This window comes from Pseudonaja textilis, chromosome 6 (assembly GCF_049901715.1).
Source record: "Pseudonaja textilis isolate UNSWEBS1 chromosome 6, rPseTex1.2, whole genome shotgun sequence".
Lineage (NCBI taxonomy): Eukaryota > Metazoa > Chordata > Lepidosauria > Squamata > Elapidae > Pseudonaja > Pseudonaja textilis.
Genome location: NC_141995.1, coordinates 6,068,622 through 6,091,509, shown reverse-complemented (window position 1 = coordinate 6,091,509; position 22,888 = coordinate 6,068,622). Strand labels below are relative to the sequence as shown.

Genomic DNA, 22,888 nt, shown 5'->3' with positions numbered 1-22,888 from the left:
CTTCGTGCCCCTCTTCTCAGGGGGTCCCAAGCACAGCCCCAGCTGTTTCCCGGGCTGAGGATGTTGCCCAGAAGTAGGAGGCCAAGCGAGGCCCTGGCCCTCTTGGCAGTGGTGTATGAACCATTAAGCAGACTAAGCAACGTGCTTAGGGCACGAGGCCCAAAGTATGTACAGTATGCACAAAAGAAGAGGGAGGCACCAAGATTTGTCAGTGCTTACGGTACCAGTGAGTCTTAACCTGCCCTGCCTCCTCTATTTTATTTATTTGATTTGTCAATTGCTTACAAGATAATAGGTATAAGTATAAACATAGTTATGAATATATATGAATCCATATAAGAAAAATAAAAAGAAACAATAGGACAGGGACGGTAGGCACATTGGTGCGCTTATGCACGCCCCCTACAGACCTCTTAGGAAAGGGGTGAGGTCAATAATAGACAGTCTAAGGTTAAAGTTTTGGGATTTGGGGAAGAAACCACAGAGTCAGGTAGAGGATTCCAGACATTGACCACTCTGTTGCTGAAGTTGTATTTCCTGCAACCAAGTTTGGTGTGGTTAACATTCAGTTTGTATCTATTGTGTGCTCTTGTATTGTTATGGTTGAAGCTGAAGTATTCATTTGCAGGTAGGACATTGCAGTGGATGATTTTATATACTATACTTAGATCGGACCGAAGGCGGCGTAGTTCTAGGTTTTCTAGGTCTAGAATTTTGAGTCTGGTGGCATAAGTTACTCTACAATGAGTAGAGGAGTGGAGAACTCGTCTCGTGGAATATTTCTGGACTTTCTCAACTGTGTTAACATCAGATACATAATGTGGGTTCCAGACTGATGAGCTGTATTCAAGTATTGGTCTAGCAAATGTTTTGTATGCTCTATAGTTAGTAGTGTGATATTACCAGAGAAAAAGCTACGCAGGATGAGGTTAACAACTCTTAATGCCTTTTTGGCTATGTAGTTACAGTGGGCTCTAGCACTTAGGTCATTTGAGATGAAGTACCCCAAGGTCTCTTGGGGGGCCTTCCTTTCCTCAAGGGTGGGACTGATGCTTGCTCTATCTTTGCAGAGTCGCCTCAAGGAAGCCGTGCAGCTGCTGGAAGACTACAAGCAGGGCTCGCTGCCCCCGGGAACCACCAACCAAGAGGTGATCGGAGGGAAGGAACCCCCACCGTCCCCTGAAGGAGAGACCTGGGCCTGGTGTGGGGACAACCAGAGGTTAGGTAGTCAGATGCTGCCGATGCAGAGGGTGTGGCAGCTGTGCCCTTCCTGCCTGTGCCTCAGTAGCCCCCTGCCCCATTGCCGCGAAGGGCCCTCGAGCGTCTCTTCCCAAGAGGAGCAGAGGTGTGTAGGGCGATGTTTCGGGGGGGAGGAATTCCCTCTTGCTAGATCCTAGAGCAGTGGCCCCCAACCTTTTTTGTGCCGCGGCCCGGTACCGGCATCACAAAATGATCCGCGGCCCGGTACTGGCATCAGCACGCATGACAAGGCAAGGCGAGCCGAGCGACCAGCCAGCCAGTTGTCCCCCACTTCTCCCCGCCACCTTCAACTCCTCCTTTGTACCTTCGTCGATGGGCTTCGCTTCGGGACGGCCACTTGGCTCGGCTTGCCTTGGGTGCTGAAAGAATCCTCGCGCCTTAGTTTCATTCAAAGCCGCCCCCCCTTCGATGAAACTAAGGCGCGAGGATTCCTTCAGGACCCAAACGCCGCTTTGCAACCGGAAAAGCTCACCCGGGAGCACTTTCTCATCAAACAAGATGGCGGCGCCCAGCAAACCGGCGGCCCGGTAGGAAATATTCCACGGACCGGTACCGGTCCGCGGCCCGGTGGTTGGGGACCCCTATCCTAGAGGATTCCTCCAAAAGGGCAGGAATGTGCCCGGTGGAACTGCCAGGTGTTTTCCAAGTATTTTCCTTTGATCCTTCTCGATCCAGGTGCTCAGGGGTTCGATAGTTTGGATTCCATAATTGACATTATTTAATAGCTGGTATCGGAGGGGGGGTATTCAGCCGGTTCTGACCAGTTCTGGAGAACCGGTAGCGGGAATTTTGAGTAGTTTGGAGAACCGGCCAATCCCACCTCTGACTGGCCCCGCCAACCCCATCTATTCTCTGCCTCCCATTGAGTCCCAGCTGATTGGCTGGGTCTCCTTTGGTTGCCCTGCCCAGGAGAACTGAGCTGGAAAGCAGGTTAGCGGGGTGGGGAGGGAAGGGGGATTTTGCAGTATCCTTCCCCTGACATGCCCACCAAGCCACGCCCACCAAGCCACACCCACAAAACTGGTAGTAAAAAATATTGAACGCCACCACTGGTTGGCATCCAGCAGCATTGCTGCTTTGGCCATATTGGACAGCTGATGAGAGCTCGTGCAGGCAGTCCTTAACATACGGCCACAACAGAACCTGCCAATTATGGTACTATGTAATGACGGTCATAAATCAGGTTGGCCACGTAACGTGATTTTACAACTTTTTTGTGGTGGTCATGATAGCCATTATGTTCCTGGTGAACATGGTGGTCATAAAATGAACCCCGTGGTCATTAAGCAAACCCTTTGTTTGCAATGTTGTGGTTTTCCAAAAATATCGTAAAGCACAGTCACATGATCGTGTGACCCATAAGTGCAGTTGGGTGCCCCAAGTCCCTGAAGCCATAGGGCTGAGAGGAAGGAGAATGGCAACCGTTCGAATTTCAGAGTAGGGATGTAATTCCCTTTTCCCAGTGAGGTCACAACTTCAGGTGTTTGCTAAGTTTGCTAAGGGAAAGTTGAAGTCACCTATATTTCATAGATGCCCTAAAGCAGGGGTCTCCAACCTTGGCAACTTTAAGATGTCAGGGTTCCGGCGATTGCCCTAATTGAATCATGAGGCTCGAGCCAAACTTCAAAAAAAAAAAACTCAGAAGATTTATTAGGAGCAACATGCCAGCATTAACTTAAATGAAGCCAACTCTGGGATACGTAATATACAGTCACCTGTCACCCTCTTTTTCACCTCCCCCCCCGGGTGTATCGTAAATCAGATGCGCCAATGAAGCACGTTGACGGGCTGGGTGTCATCCATCACATTCTCCAATTAAGGGATTTCGTGGGCGGAAGATCTGGTAGCTTAGTTACAATCTTTTTAAGATAATGGTGGAATGTACTTCTGGTTTTGAACTGCCACCCTGCTCCTTCAGATCCCACCCCCTCCCTGTTTATGCCAACTCTAGAACAGGCATAGGAATGACCTAAGACTTATGGACTTCAATTTCCAGATCTCTGGGAGTTGAAGTCCACAAGTCTTAGTTGCCAAGTTTGGAGACCCCTGCCCTAAAGCCCTTGAGTTCTGAATTCTGAAATGGAGGACCTTCTCCTGGCCCAGATCCCAGCTTTTAGCTCTGGTTTCAGCTGCCACTGGGAAGGCCAGGCTCAGCCCTTCACCTGGGGGTCTCCGGGGCCAGACCTTTGCATGGGCAGATTGTGGAACAGTCCAGAAGTTGCACCGCAATTGACAACCAGCAGCCCAGCCACAACCAGCAGGTTCTCCAGAGTAGCTTGAGAGGAAGAGATAATTGCTGCCCCTCCTCCCGATGAAAGTTACTGACGATCTGAGCTGCCCCAGTGGAGGGCTGGTCAGGGCTGCCTGTGGCATGGATCAGAGGTGATATTCAGCCACTTCTCACCGGTTTTCGTGTACCGGAAGCAGAAATTTTGGGTAGTTCAGAGAACCAGGCAAATACCACCTCTGGACGCCCACACCCACCCATCCCCGCTGTTATCTCTCCTATATTCCCGTGTTTTTTAGCTCAGCTGATTCCTGCGGCTCAGCTGAGCTAACAATTGCACAGCTCAGCTCACCAGCATTGACCCCGAGGGCAATCTTTGAGCCCCGTGCACGCACATGCGAAGCGAAGCACGCTCTCGGAACCGGAAGGGGGTGGGGAAAAAAAGGGAAACCCACCACTGGACCACAGACTGGAAGCGAGCAAGTTCCAAGCCAGCCAGCCTGCTTCGACACAGGCCTGCCCTCTTTCAAAGAAATTGCCCTTCCTGACTCTCGTGGATCAGAGGAACTGTGGAAGGCAAATAAAAGGAAGGTGTCAGGGGTGAACGTGAGAAGAAGACGGAGGAAGATAAAGAAAGCAAACTGGATGTCAGAGCAAACAATGAAAGTCGGTGGAAAGGAAAAGAAGATTCCGAAGAGGGAATCTCGGGGAATTTTTAGAGACCTTTTCGGAGAGAATCAACAGGGGTGGGCGGGTTCTTCTCCCTCCCCACTGGCTGCTTCCTGGCCAAACTAGGATAGTCATTCCACACACACACACACACACACACACCGGCTCCATTTTCTTCCCAGCCTTAATTAGCATTAGAAAGGAGCCTTTTCTCACCTGCCAAGGCCCCCTGCAGTCCACACAATTGTGTGAGAGGCCCCCCTGGGAGAGCCTTTGGGATCTGCTCCACTTAGTGACCGGTTGGGCAGCTGAATCCTTCCCAGCTTCCTTCCATTCCAACTTCCTTCGAGGATGTTGTGAGGACTCATTAATTAACAGTGGTAAAGTGGTTATTTAACTGCTCTGGATTTTTTTATTACCTTGTCGCTTGCAGAACTTACCGGCTCCTCCTCTGCTGTTGCTTTTTGCTGTTTTATACCTGCGTAAATCCCCTGGCTCTGGCAGGACTTCTCGTCGGCTCCTCCTCGGCTGGGTGCGATCAGAAGAAGATTGAGCTTCTGATTTGCACAGCTGGAGGACAGCCAGGCGCCTCGCCACTTTTCCCACCCCAGCTATTCGAGGCCGATGTCTCTCGAGTCAGCCACACACATCCAATCATGTGGAACGGCAGGGCTGGCTCGGGTGCTAAAAAGTGTTTTGGAGGCCAATTTAAGCACCGAAAGCAAACTGAGCGGAACCCAGCGGAATCCGCTGTGAAGAGGAGGCTGATGTGAGAAGGAAAAGGCTGATGAGAAAGAGGAGGCTGCCAGCGGTGTGCGTATGTGCGTTTGTGTGTCATCCAGACGGTCCCTCCTGCTAGCCATCTCTGGCGCAAAGGATGAAAGACAGGCAAGCCGCTTGCCTGCTAAGCCTTGGCCACTCTGCGACCTCCGGATGTGTAGAGATCAAGGAGCACTGGAGGTATTCTACTGGTTCACCCCGGTTCGACCAAACCGGTAGCTCCGAGGATCATCTGTGAGCAAACCGGTTCGCTCTGACGATCAGCTGCTGGGCCCTCCCACCTGCCCCGGTTGTATACTGACCTTTATTTCCTGCTTCGTGCGGCACAGCGGATTGTCGTGCATCAGCTGTTTGACACACAGGGCTTGCAGCCGAAGATGAGTTGCCAACGCTACGTGCACACAAAGCACAAGCTCACACTGAAACGGTAGGAAAACTTTTTGAAACCCACCGCTGTCAAGGACCATATTAGCCGGGATGGCGAATTGGTCCAGCACGTTAGGAAGGCACCAGGTTTGGGAAGGCTTATCAAGCATCTGAATACGATACGGAGATGAATTGCAGTTCCATTCAATTTTGTAGATGTGCTCAAAAATAATTCCCTAAAATACTAAAGGCTTGGTTTGTGTGCGGGAACTGTGACACAAGAGCAGAGGTGAGCATTCAGCAGGTTCTGACCTGTTCTGGAGAACCGGTAGCGGAAATTTTGAGTAGTTTGGAGAACCGGCCAATCCCACCTCTGACTGGCCCCGCCAACTCCATCTCTTCTCTGCCTCCCATCGAGTCCCAGCTGATCGGCTGGGTCTTCTTGGGTTGCCCTGCACAGGAGAACGGAGCTGGAAAGCAGGTTAGTGGGAGTGCCTAAGCCACACCCACCAAGCCACGCCCACAGAACTGGTAGTAAAAAAAACTTGAATCCCACCACTGCTTCAGGAGGAGCAGTTGGCTTTTGAAGCCTGGTCCCATTTCTCACCTCTCAGCCGCTTTCGCTCAAAGCTTTGGAAGAGCAGAGAATCCCTTCATTCAGCACCCTGACTGGTCCACCTATGGAGCAAACCCTCACTGGACAGCAGGGCCAAGAACCGGATGCAGGACCCTAATCTGCACCCCAGACCCAGCTGGCTTTTCTGGGTCTTCTTGGGTTGCCCTGCACAGGAGAATGGAAGCAGGTTAGTGGGGTGGGGAGGGAAGGGGATTTTGCAGTATATCCTTCCCCTGCCCTGCCCACCAAACCACGCCCTACATAACCCGTAGTAAAAAAAAATTGAGTCCCACCCCTGCAGAAGAGCTTACTGGGAAGCTGAAAATCCGGCCTCTTCCCTTGTTTACCTGATCAGAGACCCTGAACCCCAAAAGAACTGCTTCCACTTGGATCGATAATGAATCTATTCTCCGCCTCCCATTGAGTCCCAGCTGATCGGCTGGGTCTTCTTGGGTTGCCCTACACAGGAGAACGGAGCTGGAAAGCAGGTTAGTGGGAATGCCTAAGCTACACCCACCGAGCCACGCCCACAGAACTGGTAGTAAAAAAATTCTTCTACAGAAATCCTGCTTGCATTGGGCTTCTCTGTGACACCATTTCCCCTTCTTTCATTCAACAATTTTGCACCCCAAACATTTATTTCTGTGTGACCAAATAGGGAGCTGACGTGAAAGACACAAGAAATGGTTGTCTCTGAGGTCCAGACTGAGATGTCTTCACCCCTCAGCCACAAAAGTACCCAGATGTCCAGCAAGAGACCCCGAGGCCTCTCTGATTTTGAAAACTTTTTTGGGGGAGGGGGGATGGGCTGGCCGGAGGCCCTTGGCTGTTGACAGAACAGGACCGGAGCGGGACATCAAAAACCATCTCCTTGAATTGAGTGGTCCTTCTAGGACGGGGGCTGCAGAGGCCCCGGCCAGCTGTTTTCCTGAGGGTGGGACTCTGCCTTGATTGGCCTAAGGAGAGGAAGCGCCCCTTCCTTGCTCCAAGAGGGGAGGGCAATGTTGCCCCCTCCCCATCTAACCAACCGCAGCACACATGCCCCCCCCCCCACTACAAGCATCTGTCTGGCTCCAGTTGTAGGGCAGGGTTAGTCAACCCCTTCCCTCCCGTCCCCTCAGTCGGCGTCGGGTTGAGGTGGGTATCACTCAGAGCTTTCCTTCCCCTCCAGTGAATCTGACCTCCTGCTCTCCTCCTTGCCATCCCACCCCACCCCTCACCCCACTTTTGGATAAGGGTCCTCCTTAACCATGTCTTTTGCTTTTCCAGCTTTGGAGAGCGCAGAAAATAAAACAGGTAACCCGCGCAGGGTCCCTCTTGGGGGATGGAGGATGGGTTCTCTCGGGGCCGCCTGGCGGGGAAGGCAGGGCTCCCTTGTGATGGCCAGGTGCCTCTTTGTCCCCAAGTAGCCATCCTGGGCATGGGGGGGGCAAGTCCAGGAAGCCTTTGTCTTTCCATTTGCCACCTGCTTCTCCAGAGCGCGAGGCCTTGCGGGGCGCAGCCATTCCAGAGCCTGGCTTGGGAAGAGGTGGGATTTGGAGTTTAGATTCCTCCGCATTCCCATAAGGATAAGTCAAGGTTTTCCTTCCTCCGCCTCCACCCTGATTAGCTTGACTTCAGCCTGGGTGGCTGGGGGAGGGGCAGTGATTTTAATCCCCTCCTTCAGGTGCCAAGAAAAAGGTTTTTTTTGTAATGGAAGATGAGAAGGGCCCCAGAAAGGGTGGGGAGGTGTGGCCCAAGGAGGGGTTAGATGAACGTTTGCAGGAACTGGGCCTGGCTAGTCCAGTGAAGAGAAGGACCAGAGGAGACATGAGAGCAGTCTTCCAATATTTGAGGGGCTGCCACAGAGAGGAGGAGGGGGCTCAGGCTATTTTGAAAGGCACCTGTAGGTCAGACAAGGAATAATGGAATAACAAGGAGAGAGTCAACCTGGAAATAAGGATAAATTTAACGATCAACTGATGGAACAGAAGTTGCCTTCAGAAGTTGTGGGAGCTTCATCGCTTGAGACTTTCAAGAAGAGACTGGACTGCCATTTGTCAGAAATGGTATAGGGTCTCCTGCTTGGGCGGGGGGGTTGGACTAGATGACCTATGAGGTCCCTTCCAACTCTTAATCTGTAAGTAAGAGGGGAAGGAGCCATAACTGAGAAAAGGGTGGAGAAAGAAATTTAGAAATGAGCCACCTGGACATCTCAGGCTGTAAAAGAGACAGTGGGAGGTTTGTATGCAAGACTTGGGGAGTGTAGCCTTACAATAAAATAGAATTGGCTCATCTTGGGGGGGTGTTTCCTGCCTGGTTTACTCAGGAGGGTGGCGGTTTCCAGGGTACCTGCCTCCAATTTCACTGCATTTCCTCCTTTTCCAGGCCATCATCCATCCGGACACGAACGAGACCATCTTCATGCCTTTCCGAATGTCAGGTATGGTCCAGGGTGGGATCCGACTGGCATAACGACCGGTTCGGGGAGCACATGCATGCACGTCGAATGCACGCTGCATGTGCGTGCATGCTGTTGGCTCTGGCAAGCATTTACCTTCTCCGGCTGACAAGCGACCACTCAGCTGTGCAGCACAAAGCAGCTGAAAAGGAAAACGCAGCCACTACAGGACAGCCTAGAACCCTGGCTGGTGGGTGGGCCAAACAGCAGACCCAAACCTCATCCCAGCAAACCGGTTCGGTGTCAGCTGCTCTTCGGAGCTACCGGTTCTATAGAACCGGACCAAACTGGTAGGACCCCACCCCTGGTATGGCCCTCGTGCAGATTTGCTGGGTTTCGGGCGCTCACCTCCAAACTTCGGTGCTTCTCAAGTGCGGTCAGTGTCCAGCCACTCCATGACCACTCTCTAGCTCAGCAGGAGAAATTCTTCTCTGCCCCGCTTTCGGAGGACAGCCCGATCCCAGAAGCCGAGGGTCCCTCCACTGTTCCCCACCTCCCTCCCGCTGGAAACTATCAAGCGGGTAAAAGAGGGTGAGGATGATGAGATCGGTCACCCGGATGGATCCCAGCTGGTCAACCAGGGAGAGCCATCTGCCCAGAATCCTTGAGGTTGGCTTCCTGCCCTGGGGCTGGACCTGATGGCCTCAGGAGTCGCGCCCAACCCTCGGATTCCCATCCCCTTTAGGTGACCTTGATTGGCTGTTAAGGAGCCCACGTGACCGTCCTCCACTCGGGGCTCTGGTGCCTGTAAATCCACACTCTGCCCTTGTGTGAAACCCTGTTGCTCTGTGTCTTCTCTCGTGGGAGCAAGGAAAGGCAGCGTAGGCGCGCTAAGGGAATAGTTACAGGAGCCTCCTTCCCTCACCCAACAGGTGTATTTGGGCTAGAACTCCCAGGATTCCTCACGTGGTTGGGCATTCTGGAGGTTTTGAGTTTACTCCCATTTGGGAATCCTGGCTGCGAAACTCTGGCCGGCCATTAGAGGGCCCCGGTGGAACGTCTCTTGTATGCTGCCCTCTAGTGTTTCCCTGGAGTTCTTGCCGCCCTCACATCCAGGAACTCTTCTTGGGTTCGTCTGGGTCTCAAACCACGCCTTTCTTTTTTTTTTCCCCCTTAGGTTACATTCCTTTTGGCACGCCTATTGTAAGTGTGAAAGCCTTCCACCTTCGTTCTGCGTAGCAAGAAATGCCTTTCTTAGTTTTGACTTCCGGTTCTCCGTCGGGACGTTAGTGACGGGCTCCTTATAGGGCCCTTCTCGGCTTGCTGCTGCTTGGGGCCCACGGAGGGGCCTTGGGGGCTGATTGGGCACAGTTTGTGGAGCACCAAAGACCCCTTTCCTCTCTGGGACCCCTGCCCCCCCTGGCTGAAGTGGGTGGGTTGCCCTCTGCCTCCATCCAATATGGCCGCTTCCGGTGGGTGAAGGACCAGGAAACGGGAACGGCTGGCTCAGCGAGCGGAGGCAGCGCCTGGGACGGGGATGGAAGATCTCTGCGGTCAGAGAAGTGGCATCGAGCAACGTCTGGCTGCCATTTTGTGGGGCTCTGGGGCTTTTTAAGGGGGCGTTTGCTTGGGGCAAACCTTGTGTGTGTGTCCAGCTCTGCAGTGGCTCCAGCCCTTTGCCTCCTTCCGGGGGAAGCACTGGCCCCCCTCTGCCGTCATTCTCCTCCTGGGGAGCCGCCCCCTCCCTCCCTCTCTTTCTTTGGGGAGGTTCTGGCTACATTGCCGGAGACATATGGGCCTCACAGTAATGATCTCTTGAAGCAAGGCATGGCAGGGTTCCCAGCGTAAAGAGGGGAAAGGTGTCCTTATTTACGTTTAACATTTGGGTGGTAATCTGTAATTAACTTTGCAAAAAAGTTAAACACAAATTTGAGTTAGCGATCAGGTTGACACCAGAATCGGCCCAAATCCAGACCTGTCAGAGGAGCTGAGATCTGTCAGCGGAGCCTCCATTTCGCAAGCTGTAAATGATAAACTGGAACCCCTTGTCATAAAGCAAAAAAAAAAAAAAGAAAAATGATTTTCAAATGTTACATTTTAATTTTAACATTTATGCCAATTGATCTGTGAAATGTAGTGACATAATTGGCAGCTCTCTCAATCCCCATCTGAGTTTTCAACTGAGCATACTGGGAAGGGAGGAGGGGACGTTTGAGGGATGGATGGAGGCTGGGAACTCCCTTCCTCTTGCCTTCCTTCCTCCTCCTTTTGTATTCTCCTTTCTTTCTTTCCTCCCTCCCTCCTTCCCTCCGTCTCATCCCTTTTTCTGTATTTTCCTTTCCTTCCTTCTTTCCTCTTTCTCTCCTCCTCCTCCTCCTCCTTCCCCTTCTTCCTCCTTCCTTCCTCCTCTTTCTCTTCTCCTTCTCTCCTCTTCTCCTTCCTTTTCTTCCTCTTTCCTTCCTTCCTCCTCTTCCTCTTCCTCCCCCTCCTTCCTCTTCTTCCTCCTTCCTTCCTCCTTCCTCCTCTTTCCTTCCTTCCTCCTCTTTCCTTCCTTCCTCCTCTTTCTCTTCTCCTTCTCTCCTCTTCTCTTTCCTTTTCTTCCTCTTTCCTTCCTTCCTCCTCTTCCTCTTCCTCCCCCCTCCTTCCTCTTCTTCCTCCTTCCTTCCTCCTTCCTCCTCTTTCCTTCCTTCTCTTTCTCTTCTCCTCCTCTTCCTCTTCCTCCCCCTCCTTCCTCGTCTTCCTTCCTCCCTTTCCTCTTCCGTCCCCCCTCCTCCTCCTCCCTCTCTGGGGCTCCAGTTGAAACAAGTCTGAACTTGGCATTAAGACCATCCAGGCTTCTGGTCTCAGCTGACCTCACTGTTTGTAGCCACCTGGGTCCTTCAAGGGCAGCCTCAGTAGTCGAGCCTGGCTGCTCCAGACCTGTAGCCTCCCGGGTCAGGGGTCTCCAACCTTGGCAACTTTAAGACTTGTGGACTTCAACTCCAAGAATTCCTCAGCCAGCAAAGCTGGAAGTTGAAGCCCACAAGTCTTAAAGTTGCCAAGGTTGGAGACCCCTGTGCTGGGTGGTTTAGAGCCCGACTCACCATCCCCACCTGGCAGCTGCCAGCATGGCATGTGGCAAAGCGGGTTGGGAAGGCTGGTCCGATTTTCCCTTCAGGGCCAGGGGTGCAAGAGGTTGTGTGCACTACCCACAGATGATATGTGGCCCACAGCAAGGGAGAAGGCCCTGCAGTCAGGGGTGCGATTCAACTGGTGTAACAGCCGGTTCGGTGAGCATGTGTTTTGCTTGCGCGCAGCATTGGAAAAGCATTTCAGAGCATTGAAACTTACTTCCTGCTGCAGTCCCAGTGAGTAAATAAGCTGAGGAGCGGCAATGCGCTGATCCGCACCAAACAGCTAAGCTGAAAAACCCCGGAAATGAAGGACAGAACAGGGCAGGGGCATGTGGGCGGGATCAAATCGTCGCCATAACAACAGCGGTAGAATCCCACTCCTGCCTGCAGGTTGAATTTCTGCCTGCCCCACCCACCGTGCACGATGGGGCCCTCTGAAGCAAGGGAGGTTGTGCCGGGTTCCTTGCCAGGACCTGGGTCTTTGTCTCCGGTGGGTCTATGACTGGGAGGTTGGGTGGGTGGGTGGGGGCTTAGAATGGCTGCCTTTCCCGAGCCCCCAGAATCCTTTCTGCCTCTTATGTGCAGCTCCATGGAGAATCTGTTTCTCTCATTGTTGTCTTCCTCTCCGCCAGAAAGGAAGCTGTAGGTTCTTGGCAGACCCTGGCCCAGATGGAGGGAAGAGGCTCAGCGTGCCTCTTACAGGCAGCCCCCCCCCGTGTGTGTCTCCCCTCCCTCTTCTGGGGGGGAGGCGCAGCTCCCTCTCACTCATTTCCAGCCATTCCCTGCCTCTCCAACCACCCCCGTCCCCTTACCCAGGATCTACCTGCGCCTCAGGAAAAAGAATCTAGGACAGAGATCCCCAACCTCGGCAACCGGAGGACTTCAACTCCCAGAATTCCCCAGCCAGCACAGGTGGGCGTTGAAGTCCCTCCAGGCTTAAAGTTGCCAAGGTGAGAGACCCCCTGAACTAGGGCGGTAATCGCCAACCAGTGGGCCAGGGACCACTGATGGTCCGCGAGAAAATTTTGATGGTCCGCAGAGAAATGTCGCGCACCCCACCCCCCAAAGCAGCCCCCTAAGCAATTAATCCAGGCTGCACAGGAACACAAGGCTGCGCCGCCTACATGGCTTGTGGGAGCACAAGGCTTACATTGCGAACAACACGAGGAAGGGAGGGGGGGGAAGGGCAGAGGGGGGGAAACGTGCCCCACGCGCCTCGCCTGGCCACCGGGCTGCTTCTTTCCGCTTCTTTCTTCTTCTGCTTTTGGCTGCACGCAAGGAAAGCCGCAAAAGTCTTTCTTTCTCTCCCCCCAAACTTTTCCAGAAATGAGTCTTTGGGACCCTGCAAGGCCTCCTGCTCCAAGAGGCTGCGCCAGCATGACAAGACTCACAAAGACTCATTTCTGGTGGAGTTTGGGGGAGAGAAAGAAAGACTTCTACTGCTTCTGCTGCTTTCCTTTCATGAAGCCAAAAGTCTCTCTCTCTCTCTCCTCTTGAGAATGGAGCTGGAGATGGTATCCTGCGATCCTAAATAAAGAATGATCGATAGGTAGGAAAACAGGGTGGAGAATTTTCCCTGCAGACTTTTGGGGGGATTTCCCCAGGGTCTCTCATCCGTGGGATTTAAAATTATGAGTTTGGTGGTCCCCAAGATCCAAAAGGTTGGCGACCCCTGCTCTAGGGTACAGACAGTCCGCAATCGGCATCGAGATTTCCATTGTTAGGCAAGGCAGTTCGGCCATGCCTGATTTTATGACCTTTTTGCTCTGGTTGTTAAGCGAATCCCTGCCGTTTGCTAAGTGATTCTGCCCGTTGATTCTGCTTGCCAGAAGCCGGCTGAGAAAAATCGCTAGGAGCGTTCTTCAGGACACCGCAGTCTTTTGCATATAGGTGCCAGTTTGCGACGGTTGCAAGTGCGAGGACCACTTGTGAATAATTTTCACAGCAACTGTAGCTTTGAGCGGTTGCTCAGTGGATCATTATGAGTCAAGGACTACCTGTACACTTTGCAGAATAAGACGCAGGTGTGCAGGCTGAAGCCTCGGGATGCTCCAGGCTGATCCCCGATGGGAGCTCAGCCTCTCCTCCTGCCAGCCTGATGTCCCCTCCCCAAAACAGAGGCTCTCTGCGTCCCCTCCCCCTCCCCCGGAGTCTGGGGAGGAATCGCCAGCAGGGCAGGACCCAGGGAGCAAAGGTGCGGCTGCTTGACGGGCCAAAGCCAGGGGCCAGGGGAGGCGCTCTGCCTGGGGGACCCCCACCTCTCCCCCCGTTTTTGGCTCTGCATCCCTTGGGCTGGATGGGTGCTGAAAATCTCCCTTTCTGCAGGTGGCTGGCGTGACGATGCTCGCCCGCCCCCTCCATTTTATGCCCAGGGAGCATTGGGGACTTTTTGGAGGGGCTTAGCCTGCCTGGTATTTGCGCCTTCCTTGTTTTTGGGGAAAAAAACACAAACCTTTCCTTTCGTAGGTTGTGGGTCTTCTGCTGCCAAACCAGACTCTGGCCTCCACCATCTTCTGGCAGGTAAGGACCGTTTGTCTGTCATCACCTGGAGGAGGAGCCTCTGCCTGTCTGTGTATTTCGAGCAGTGTGTCAGGATTCCGGCAGTTACCCCCAATGAAATCATGAGTCTTGAGCCAAACTTCCAAAACTAAACAGGATTTATTTGGGAATTAACATGTCCGGCAACTGCCTGGGTGTAGCCGACTCTGAGATACATAATTCATTGTCACCCTTGACCCGAGTTTCCCCACCCCCACCCCCTGGGTATATCATAATTCATATTCTCCAGTGGGACACCTCCATAACCAAACGTCATCGATCAGGTTTTCCAGTTAGAATTTTGCGCGGCAGAAACTTCAGTCACCTAGTTATTATCTTTTTAAAAAGAATGGAATGCACTTTTGGTTTTCAAGCTGCCGCACTGCTCTTTCAAATCCTTCTTCCCCCCTCCCTTTCCGTTGGTAACTCTAAAAAGACCATAGGGATATTTTAGGACATAGTGATCTCCTCAGGCCATTCCTTCCTTCCTCCCTCCCTCCCTCCTTCCTTCCTTCCTTCCTTCCTTCCTTCCTTCCTTCCTTCCTTCCTTCCCTTCTTTCCTTCCTTCCTTCATCTTCTGTGCCACCCATCTCACTCTGCAAAGTGACTTCGGGGCAGCTGTCATCGTTCATGATTGATAGGGGTGGGGTGGAGTCTCTTCTCTCACAGATACGAGCAGCATCGCCTGGACTGGCTAACCAGAGGCTGGCCAGAGAGGCTCACCTGGAAGGGCTCTTTTTGCCTCCTCCTCCTCCTCCTCCTCCTCTTTCTGCTGTAGCGGTTCTGTCCGCCTGTTGCGTGTGTGCGCTGTGCCCCCACCTCTCCCGCTGCCTCTTAACCGGGGCTTCGTCCCCCTCTCTCTCTCTCTCTTCTCCTCCTTAGTGGTTGAACCAGAGCCACAACGCCTGTGTCAACTATGCAAACCGGAACGCAACCAAGGTGAGGCGGGGAGGGGTCTCCCCAAGAGAGCGCAGGGGAGGGCTCGGGCTTGGATCACCCCCTCCCGAGATGCTCCAGTGGCTGGGACTGGCCACCACATCATCCCCTGATGTCCAGATGCCAGGACTCAGCTAGGCCTTCCTGTCAGGCCCCTCTGCCATCCTTCAGAGCCCCCCAACTCCTCCTCTAAGGGGCCCACCCTTCAGCTGTTGGAGCCCAGCCAGAGGCTTGTGGTAGCATCCGGCCTTTCCTGCCTCCCGCCTTGCTCAGCCTCCGGCCCCGGAACGCCCCGCTGCAGGCCCAGAGGACAGAGGGTGAGGGCCCTGCTGCCCAGAGGCCTCCCAGTGGAGCTGTGAAGAGCGGGCTGCTTTCAGCAGGGGGCGCTCAAGGCCCGAGGAGGGGCTCACTTGCTCCTTCTCTGCCCCTGAGCCACCCCGGAGTGCCCCTTCCCCAGTTTCCTTTCTGTCCTTTTGCCCCCGCCCCCACTCTTGCTTGGGTGCTTTCTCCTATTAATCAGAGCTGGAAGGGGCCTTGGAGGTCCTCTAGTCCAGCCCCCTGCACCAGAGGTCCTCAAACTCGACAGCTTTTAAGACTGCTGGATTTCAACGCCCAGAATTCCTCCTCCAGTCACGTTAGCTCAGGAATTCTGGGCGTTTGAAGTCCACCAGTCTTAAACTTGCCAAGTTTGAGGACGCTTGCCCTAGATCATTCCAGACAAATGGCTGTCCGGTCTCTTCCTTAAAAGCCTCCAGTGTTGAAAGCCCCCACAACGTCTGAAGGCAAAGCTGTTCCACTTGTTCGTTGTCCTCAACCATTAGGAAGTTTCTCCTTAATTCCAGGTTGCTTCTCTCCTTGATTGGTTTCCCTCCATTCTTGTCCTCTTCCTCCTCCTTCCCAGCCGTCTCCGACCTCCAAATTCATCCAGGGCTACCTGGGGGCCGTGGTCAGTGCCGTCTCCATCGCGGTGAGTGGCCCTTTAAGGCTTCTTCTTTTCCCTCTTGGGTGGGTGGGTGGGGGAGGAGAGAGAACCCCTTAGGGCCCCTAGGGAGGTGGGGGAGTTTTCTGGCAGCAAGCAGATCCCCCACCCAAAGCCTTTGGAGTGAGGGTCCCCACAGGGCTGCAGTGGGAGTGGCAAAAGGGGGTCCGGGCACGCAGGACCTGCGGGGAGGAAGTGCTTCACCAGGTAAGGTCTTGTGCTGCCCCATAGAGGTGGAGGGCGCCCCCCAAGAGAGTCCCTCCCATCTCCCCCGTTTCAGCCAATGAGCAGGCTCAGTCTTGGACACAGCTGGCTTAGGAATTCTGGGAGTTGAAGTCCACAGTTGTCATCAAATTGGCCTCCTTGCCTACCCCTGCAGTAGACTGACCCGCGAGATGCTGCCAAGCTGACCTGTCTTCTGTCCCAGGGTCCTGGCTCCTTGGTCCAGCTCTCCTGCCCCGCTTCTCATTTTCCCTCCTCCCCGCCGGTCACCTGCCCCGCCCCGCCTCACAGCAACACCACTTCTCTGGTGACGGTTGCCCCCCGCCATCCTTCGGCTCACCTTGATAATTGTCTGCCAGGAGCCACTGCCGATGGCGTTGATAGTCTGCGAATCCCCCACCAGCATCTCCCGTGGACAGAAGGACCCCCACCGGCCCGTCTCCGCTGACCACTTAACACCGTGCGAGGCCTTGAAGTCGGCTTGGCAGCAAGGAGCGGCAGCCTCCGGTCTCGGCTGCCTCCTGCCCCTCTCTGGTGGAAGCCATTAACTTTCTCCTCGGGAAATGGAAGGGGACGATGGGCTTTGCCTCTGACCTTGCAAGGGGTAGAATTCAAGGTTCCTCGCTTGCTTGACTGCTGTGCCGACTAATCCGACAGGGCCAGGGGCCTTCTTTGGAAAGAGCAGATGCCAACGTGGAGGATAGGGGTGTTGTGGTTCCCTTTGTCGCGCTTTTGTGATTGTTGGTTTGGAGACAGGTTGTCTCCTGTTGGAACCGGGTGAGGCGAGAAGAGGCCAGAAGAGCCTTTTGCTCTTCTTCGGGGTTTTGGGGGAAGGGGCTTCAGCGAGACCCCAGTTTTGCTCTCACGGCCTGCCACATGATGCTTGATTGTCGTTGCACCTCGTACCACGAAATTTAAATGCCACCTTCCGTGTACATCATGACTATGAAAACAAACGCAGACACAGACCCTTCGCATTCTATGCAATGGAATTGAAAACCCCTATAGCGCATTGATATTGCACGATAGCGATAGCATTTAGACTTATATACCGCTTTATAGTGCTTTACAGCCCTCCCTAAGCAGTTTACAGAGTCAGTCAGCCTCTTCCCCCCAACAATCTGGGTCCTCATTTTACCGACCTCGGAAGGATGGAAGGCTGAGTCAACTTGGAGCCCGGTGGGATTCGAACTGCCAAATTGTAGGCAGCTGGGCTGCAGCAGAAGTAGCTTGCAGTACTGCACTCTAACCACTGCACCACAGTAGAATTACAGTACAGTTACCGCCCTGGGATAGGAGCTGTTTTTCAGCCTATTTGCCCTTGTTTTTATTATCCTGTACCGTCTGCCAGGTGGTAATAGTTCAAACCAAGGGTGCTCAGGATGAGACGGATCTTTGAGGATGTTTTGAACTTTCTTAAGGCAGCCGGAGCCATAAAGCTCTCCAGGAAGGGTTTTACCTTCAGTTGATGAGCATTGAGCAGAGGGAATTGGGGGAGGGCAGAACTGGGAGGAATCCCTCCCTTGGACACCCAGCATGGGAGGGGCTCAGCCCCCTGACCTCCCTCGCCTCGCTTCCCCTGCAGGTGGGCCTTAACATTCTCATCCAGCGAGCCAACCACTTCACGCCAGCCACCCGGATCCTGATCCAGAGATTCGTGCCATTCCCTGCCGTAGGTGAGACCCTCTGCCCTCTCCCGCCAGGTCCACGGGAAGGGGGGCAGGAATCAGAGAGCCCAGGGTTCGAGTTCTAACTACCTTCTGTGGGATTGGGAACAGTAGGGACAGGGGGACTTTCCCCCATCCCGTGAGGGGTGGGCTCTCCTTCCAGCATGGCTTTTCAACTCTTCCCTCCCTTCCCAGCAAGTGCCAACATTTGCAACGTGGTCCTGATGAGACACACCGAACTGGAGGAAGGGATCGACGTCCTGGATGGGGAAGGGAACGTCGTCGGATCGTCCCGGATCGCTGCCAGACATGTATGTGGTTCCTGGGGGGGTCCCGGCTGCCTTTTTTTTTTTTTTTGGCCAGGGATAGGGGGTTTTTGAGGGTCCCACTAGGGTCAGGCACAGGGTGGGCCTGCAGAGGCCCTCTTTGTCCTTGTGCCGCCAGCCCTCTCCCTCAAGCTTTGCCCAAACAGCCCCTTCCCCTTTGCAGGGGGTCTTATCTTCACTGCTCTGGGAGGGAAGGACGCCTGTCTTCTCGGCCCCGCTGGGAATTTCTCCTGCTGGCAGAGGTGGGCCGCGGGGGGCAGTGGGAGGGCATTCCTCTGGTAGTCAAGCATTTGGGGGAGTCCCCACACCCAGGGTGTCTTAAGCCTTGCCAGCAGAGGGGTGAGAAAGGATCTGGTGCTTCTGGGGTCCACGAGAGCAGGAAGCCTTTTTCCCCTCCCCTCCACGGTTCCCCTCGCCCCCCCTGAAAGGGAAGGGTCCAGTGCCCGGTGGTGGGGTAGCAAAAACGGCAGGAGGAGGGTTTCTAACTTCCCTGCCTGGAATTAATTAGCAATCGCCAGCTGCGTCTGTGGGAAGATGCTCCAGATGTTTCCTGGCTCCCACCCACACCTGCCTGCTCCCCCCCCCCAACCCCCCACCCCACCCCCGGTTCAGCCCTGCCATCTGCAAACACCCCGGGCCTTTCTGCTTCTGAGTAACTCTTTGCCAAGATAACCTACACAAAACCCCACACAACGTATTGCGTCCCTGATGGGCACAGTTGTGTCACTCTTGTGTTTCGCACCTGTTCAGCTGGCAGGGCCCCTGTGGGCCGGAGACCACCAGCCTTTGGGGAGTTAAGAGTCTCCGGGGCAGGGTCATGCCTGCCCCCTGCAGCCCCCTCGGTCAAAACATCTTTCTACTGCTTTTTATTTTTGGACACACACACACCCTCCGGACTCCCCACCAGAAGATCTCAGCTTCGCTCTGCTGCAGTCACACTTTGCGCCCGCTGAGCTGCTGCCTCCTCCGGGATGTGGAGCGGGGGAGGCACTTTGCAAAGAGCAGGGAGCGGGGGGCAGGTGCAGGAGACTGGGGCCCCTTCACTGAGCCTCGGCAAGCCCACAAGGGCAGGCAGATGATCCACAAGCCCAAGTTCCGTGGCAGCCCACAAATTGCCTCCCGTGGCAGCCCAGAAGGGTTCTGTGATGACCCAGAGGGGCGTGGCACAAAGGCAACACAGTCAGATGATTAGTAGGAGTCCCTGTATTAGCTCCAACTTTGCCCCCGATGTCCTGGTTACAAAGGAACAGCTTTTGGCTGCAGAGAATCAAGTCCAAAACGTGGTCAACAAAAACTGTAACTATAAGTCCACTCAAGGCAAAATGAGGTGATTAGTCCAGCAGGGCATGAGCAAAAATTCCAGATGTGAAGGCACCGCAATAACTCAACACGGTTGGGAAGATGCCAGGAGCACAGATAACAAAGTCAACACAAGATAAACTCATGCTTGCTCCCAGCAGCTGCCACACTCAACATGCATTTCTTGGAATCAGGGCCCTTCCCTCCCCCGTAAGCCACCCAACCCACATCGCTCTCTTTCTCCGTTTCTCCCTGCGTGCCCTAGGATGAAGAGGGGGTGGGCCTGGGTCTTCCTCTGAACCCCCGCTTCTCTGTTCTACCTCTCCCGTGCTCTGCCAGCTGGACTTTGCCCTTCCCCAGTTTCCTCCACAGCCAACGGAGCCACACTCCCACTCCCTGTCAGCTATTCATCTTCCTCCTCAGGTTCAGACTCCAACAGGGGCACGACAACAGGTTGTGGACCAAGCTGCTCAGAATGTGGACAGGCACTTCGAGGGCACCTTTGCAAACTTGCAGGGCTGGGCATTAAGAGCCACGGCTCGCCCTTTCAGCCCTCATCCCATCAGGCAAGGAGGTGCCCAGCAAGGCATGCCCAGGGCACCAGGATGGGCACAGCCTTAGGAAGGGCCCATCTGCACAACCACAACATTCTCGGGACATTCCACCTTGTGCCCCCCCTCAAGTTGTTCCTTCAGTTGCAACCTGCCAGGGCCCTTCAGAGCGTGGACTCCGCCGTTCTGTCCTGCCTCCGTGGAACACACGATCCGTTGGGGGGGTGAGAGTGACCCAGCCCTAACCCCTGTGGGGGGGCTCTTCCTTGTGGCGTGTGAGAGAGAGAGAGAGAGAGAGAGAGACCGTGTCCCCCACGCCATGCGGAGCCCCCCCTCTTTCTGGCAGGAGGGCAAGCGGCACATCTGAAGTGGTCACCCACCATGTCTCCCCAGGCCCTGCTGGAGACGGCGCTCACCAGAGTGGTCCTGCCGATGCCGATCCTGGTTCTGCCTCCCATCATCATGTCCCTCCTGGAGAAGTAAGTGGGGCGCAGGTGGCACTGGGGGAGGACCATAAGGGAAGGGAGGAGGCAGGCTGGCAGAGGGAAGTTTTGGGGGTGTCATATTTGCAAACGCTTGTTTTGTTAATGCAAAGCAGAGGTCTCCAAACCGCTTTAAGACTTGTGGACTTCAACTCCCAGAATTCCCCAGGCCTGTGGGATGGAGGTTAAGCCTGCCTGCATGGGAAGGCAAGTGGTGTCCGGCAGGAGGGCCAGAATGGGTGTGTGTGTGTGCTTCTGGTGGGTCTACATTGGGCTCCCCAAACTTGGCCACTTTAAGACTTGTGGACTGGCTGGAGAATTCTGGGAGTTGAAGTCCACAAGTCTTAAAGTGGCCAAGTTTGGGGAGCCCTTAGGCAAAGCAACGTGCTATTACAGCAACTTCCAGCCACTCCGGTTGCCGTCACATTCCGTCTTCTTGGGTCCGTCCACTTTTGGGGCATCTGCATAATTGATGAGAAGCTCCTTCGTTTCGGTGTTTTGTTTTTCTTTAATTAAATTTAGAAGCTACTCAACTCTGGGCAGCCGGCTTATAATTAAAGCAGAACCATAAAACTAAAAGATGAAAGAACCACGCGTGTCTGAGAAATGTGTACAATATAGCAAAAACAGTAGAAAGACAGCATGTGTAGCTCAGGGTTGAGCTGTGGGGTCTCCGTTGGTGCACCCTGAGTTTGGTTGTTTTGAAGAAGTTTCTATGCCTTACTAGGTAACATCAAACAGTGCAAAAGAATGTGAGGTTTGCTTCCTGTTTATATAGATAGAGAGAGGTTTGCACTGCAGTATTGGTGGGTATATGGTTTTCTTCTTGGTAGTTACTTTGATGTTGGGGTTGTTTTCCACCCATATTGTTTGCCTGGTGCTGATCCCTGCTTATCTCGGTGCTGGCTGTTGGAGAATGTGTGTTCTGGTCTTTTTTCCCCTCCTTCTTAGCGTTTTTTGTGTCTCTTGAGTGTGTAAATTTGGCTCATCACTATGTGTCTGTTGATGGCTGATTTGTCTGAATGCCAAGAGGAATTCCTTAGCATTTTTAGATTTTTTTTCCCCAGTTGAAACTGTGGTGGAGACTGTCGTATATTGTGCGATTAAAGAGTTTTCGGTGTTCACACTGAGTAAAAAGAAGCTCCGCCGCATCTTTACGGATCTTCGTCATCCTCTCGCCCACCCGCTGTGTCCTCTCCCAGCCTGCGTTAATCAAACCTCTATACAGTGTAGTTCGACTTAGTTTTATTGAAAGTTTTAAAAATGAAAAAAACAAACTAAAATGAAGAAGAAGAAAGAAAAAAGGAAGAAAGGGGGAAAAAATGGAAAAGAAAAGAATAAAGATAGAACTTCGAATCAGCTGAACTCAATCACGGAAGTAAAAGTTGGGTTGACCAAGGATGTTCCTGGCCTCCTCCATTTCCTGCTCCTCCCGCCGGCCTTGGTTCCTACACCTCTCTTGCATACCCTCCGGGAAAGGGGGGAGGCCCTTCAGACCTGCTTCGTCTCTTCCCCTCCGTTCCCCGTTCCCTCTTTCCTGGGCCTGCCTTCTCTCCTGAGTATGTGTGCCCACCCCAGATATTTCCTCCTTCCCTCCCCGTCCCCTCCTGCTGCGGGGACTCCCCAGTCTCCTCTTGGCTCCCTGGGGAAGCAGCCAGCTGGGCTCAGTGGCACCTATTTTGGGCTCCCCACTTGGTGCAGGTGTGTGTGTGTTTGTGTGTCTGTGTCCGCAGATGGGAAATGCCGCTGTTGTTGCTGCTGTAGTTGGCTCAGATTCCCAGGAAAAGAGAGAGGGGTGCTCAGTCCCCTCCCCACTGCCCGATCCTCATGGGTGGGGAAGGGGACACTGCTTTTCCCAGCACCCTCTGCCTTTGGCCTCCTGCAGGCAAAGGATGTGCCTGGTGTGTGTGGTGGGGGAGAACGGGGGAGGGGAGGACTTCCTGTAAAGCAGAGGATCCACACGGGGTAACTCTGATCCTGAGGCTGCTGCTTGTGTGAACCCTGGGGGAGCCCCTGAACCTGGGTTGACTCCTTGGAGGACGGTGGCTTCAGCAGCAGAGGGGAGAAAAAGCAGCGGCCGAGAAGAGACACCCCCTCCCTGTCTTGCAGGCAGCTTTGGGGGTTCACAGGGACCCCTCGTTTCAAGCGGGCCTTGAAGGTTTCGTATCCTTTGAGCGTTGAGGACCTTGTGGACGGGGAGGGGGCCTTCCTTGTTGGAGCAGGGCACGGGGGGAGAGTGAGGCAGACTGTCCTGGACCAGGGGCTCAGCAGTCGGAGCGGGGGACACCCACAAGGGCCCCCTTTGCTACCCCAGAAACACCTGCCTTCCCCCATTCCTTCAAGGAGAGTCTTTGTAGCTCAGGGTTGAACTGGGGGCTCCTTGGTGATCTCTGAGCTGGGTGGTTTTCTTGCAGACGTTGCATGACCCAGGCTAGCACTGATGATATTACCTAGTTTGGGTCATAAAACACCTGCAC

At 54.0% G+C, this 22,888-nt stretch overlaps 1 protein-coding gene across 4 annotated transcripts in view; it reads left to right on the top strand.

Annotated features, from left to right (window-relative positions):
- SFXN5 (sideroflexin 5) overlaps window positions 1–22,888 on the top strand; it is a 69,555-nt gene that overhangs the window by 21,622 nt on the left and 25,045 nt on the right. Inside the window, exons 3-12 of one of the 4 annotated variants that reach the window (XM_026717139.2) lie at window positions 1,071–1,148; window positions 7,188–7,214; window positions 8,286–8,340; window positions 9,476–9,501; window positions 13,878–13,931; window positions 14,832–14,888; window positions 15,787–15,852; window positions 17,672–17,762; window positions 17,949–18,064; window positions 20,323–20,408. In XM_026717139.2, coding sequence (XP_026572924.1) covers window positions 1,071–1,148; window positions 7,188–7,214; window positions 8,286–8,340; window positions 9,476–9,501; window positions 13,878–13,931; window positions 14,832–14,888; window positions 15,787–15,852; window positions 17,672–17,762; window positions 17,949–18,064; window positions 20,323–20,408 — 656 coding nt within the window. Of the gene's footprint in view, window positions 1–1,070; window positions 1,149–5,943; window positions 6,106–7,187; window positions 7,215–8,285; window positions 8,341–9,475; window positions 9,502–13,877; window positions 13,932–14,831; window positions 14,889–15,786; window positions 15,853–17,671; window positions 17,763–17,948; window positions 18,065–20,322; window positions 20,409–22,888 lie in introns of those variants that run through there. The other 3 variants (XM_087935732.1, XM_087935731.1, XM_087935733.1) reach the window with 3 other exon arrangements.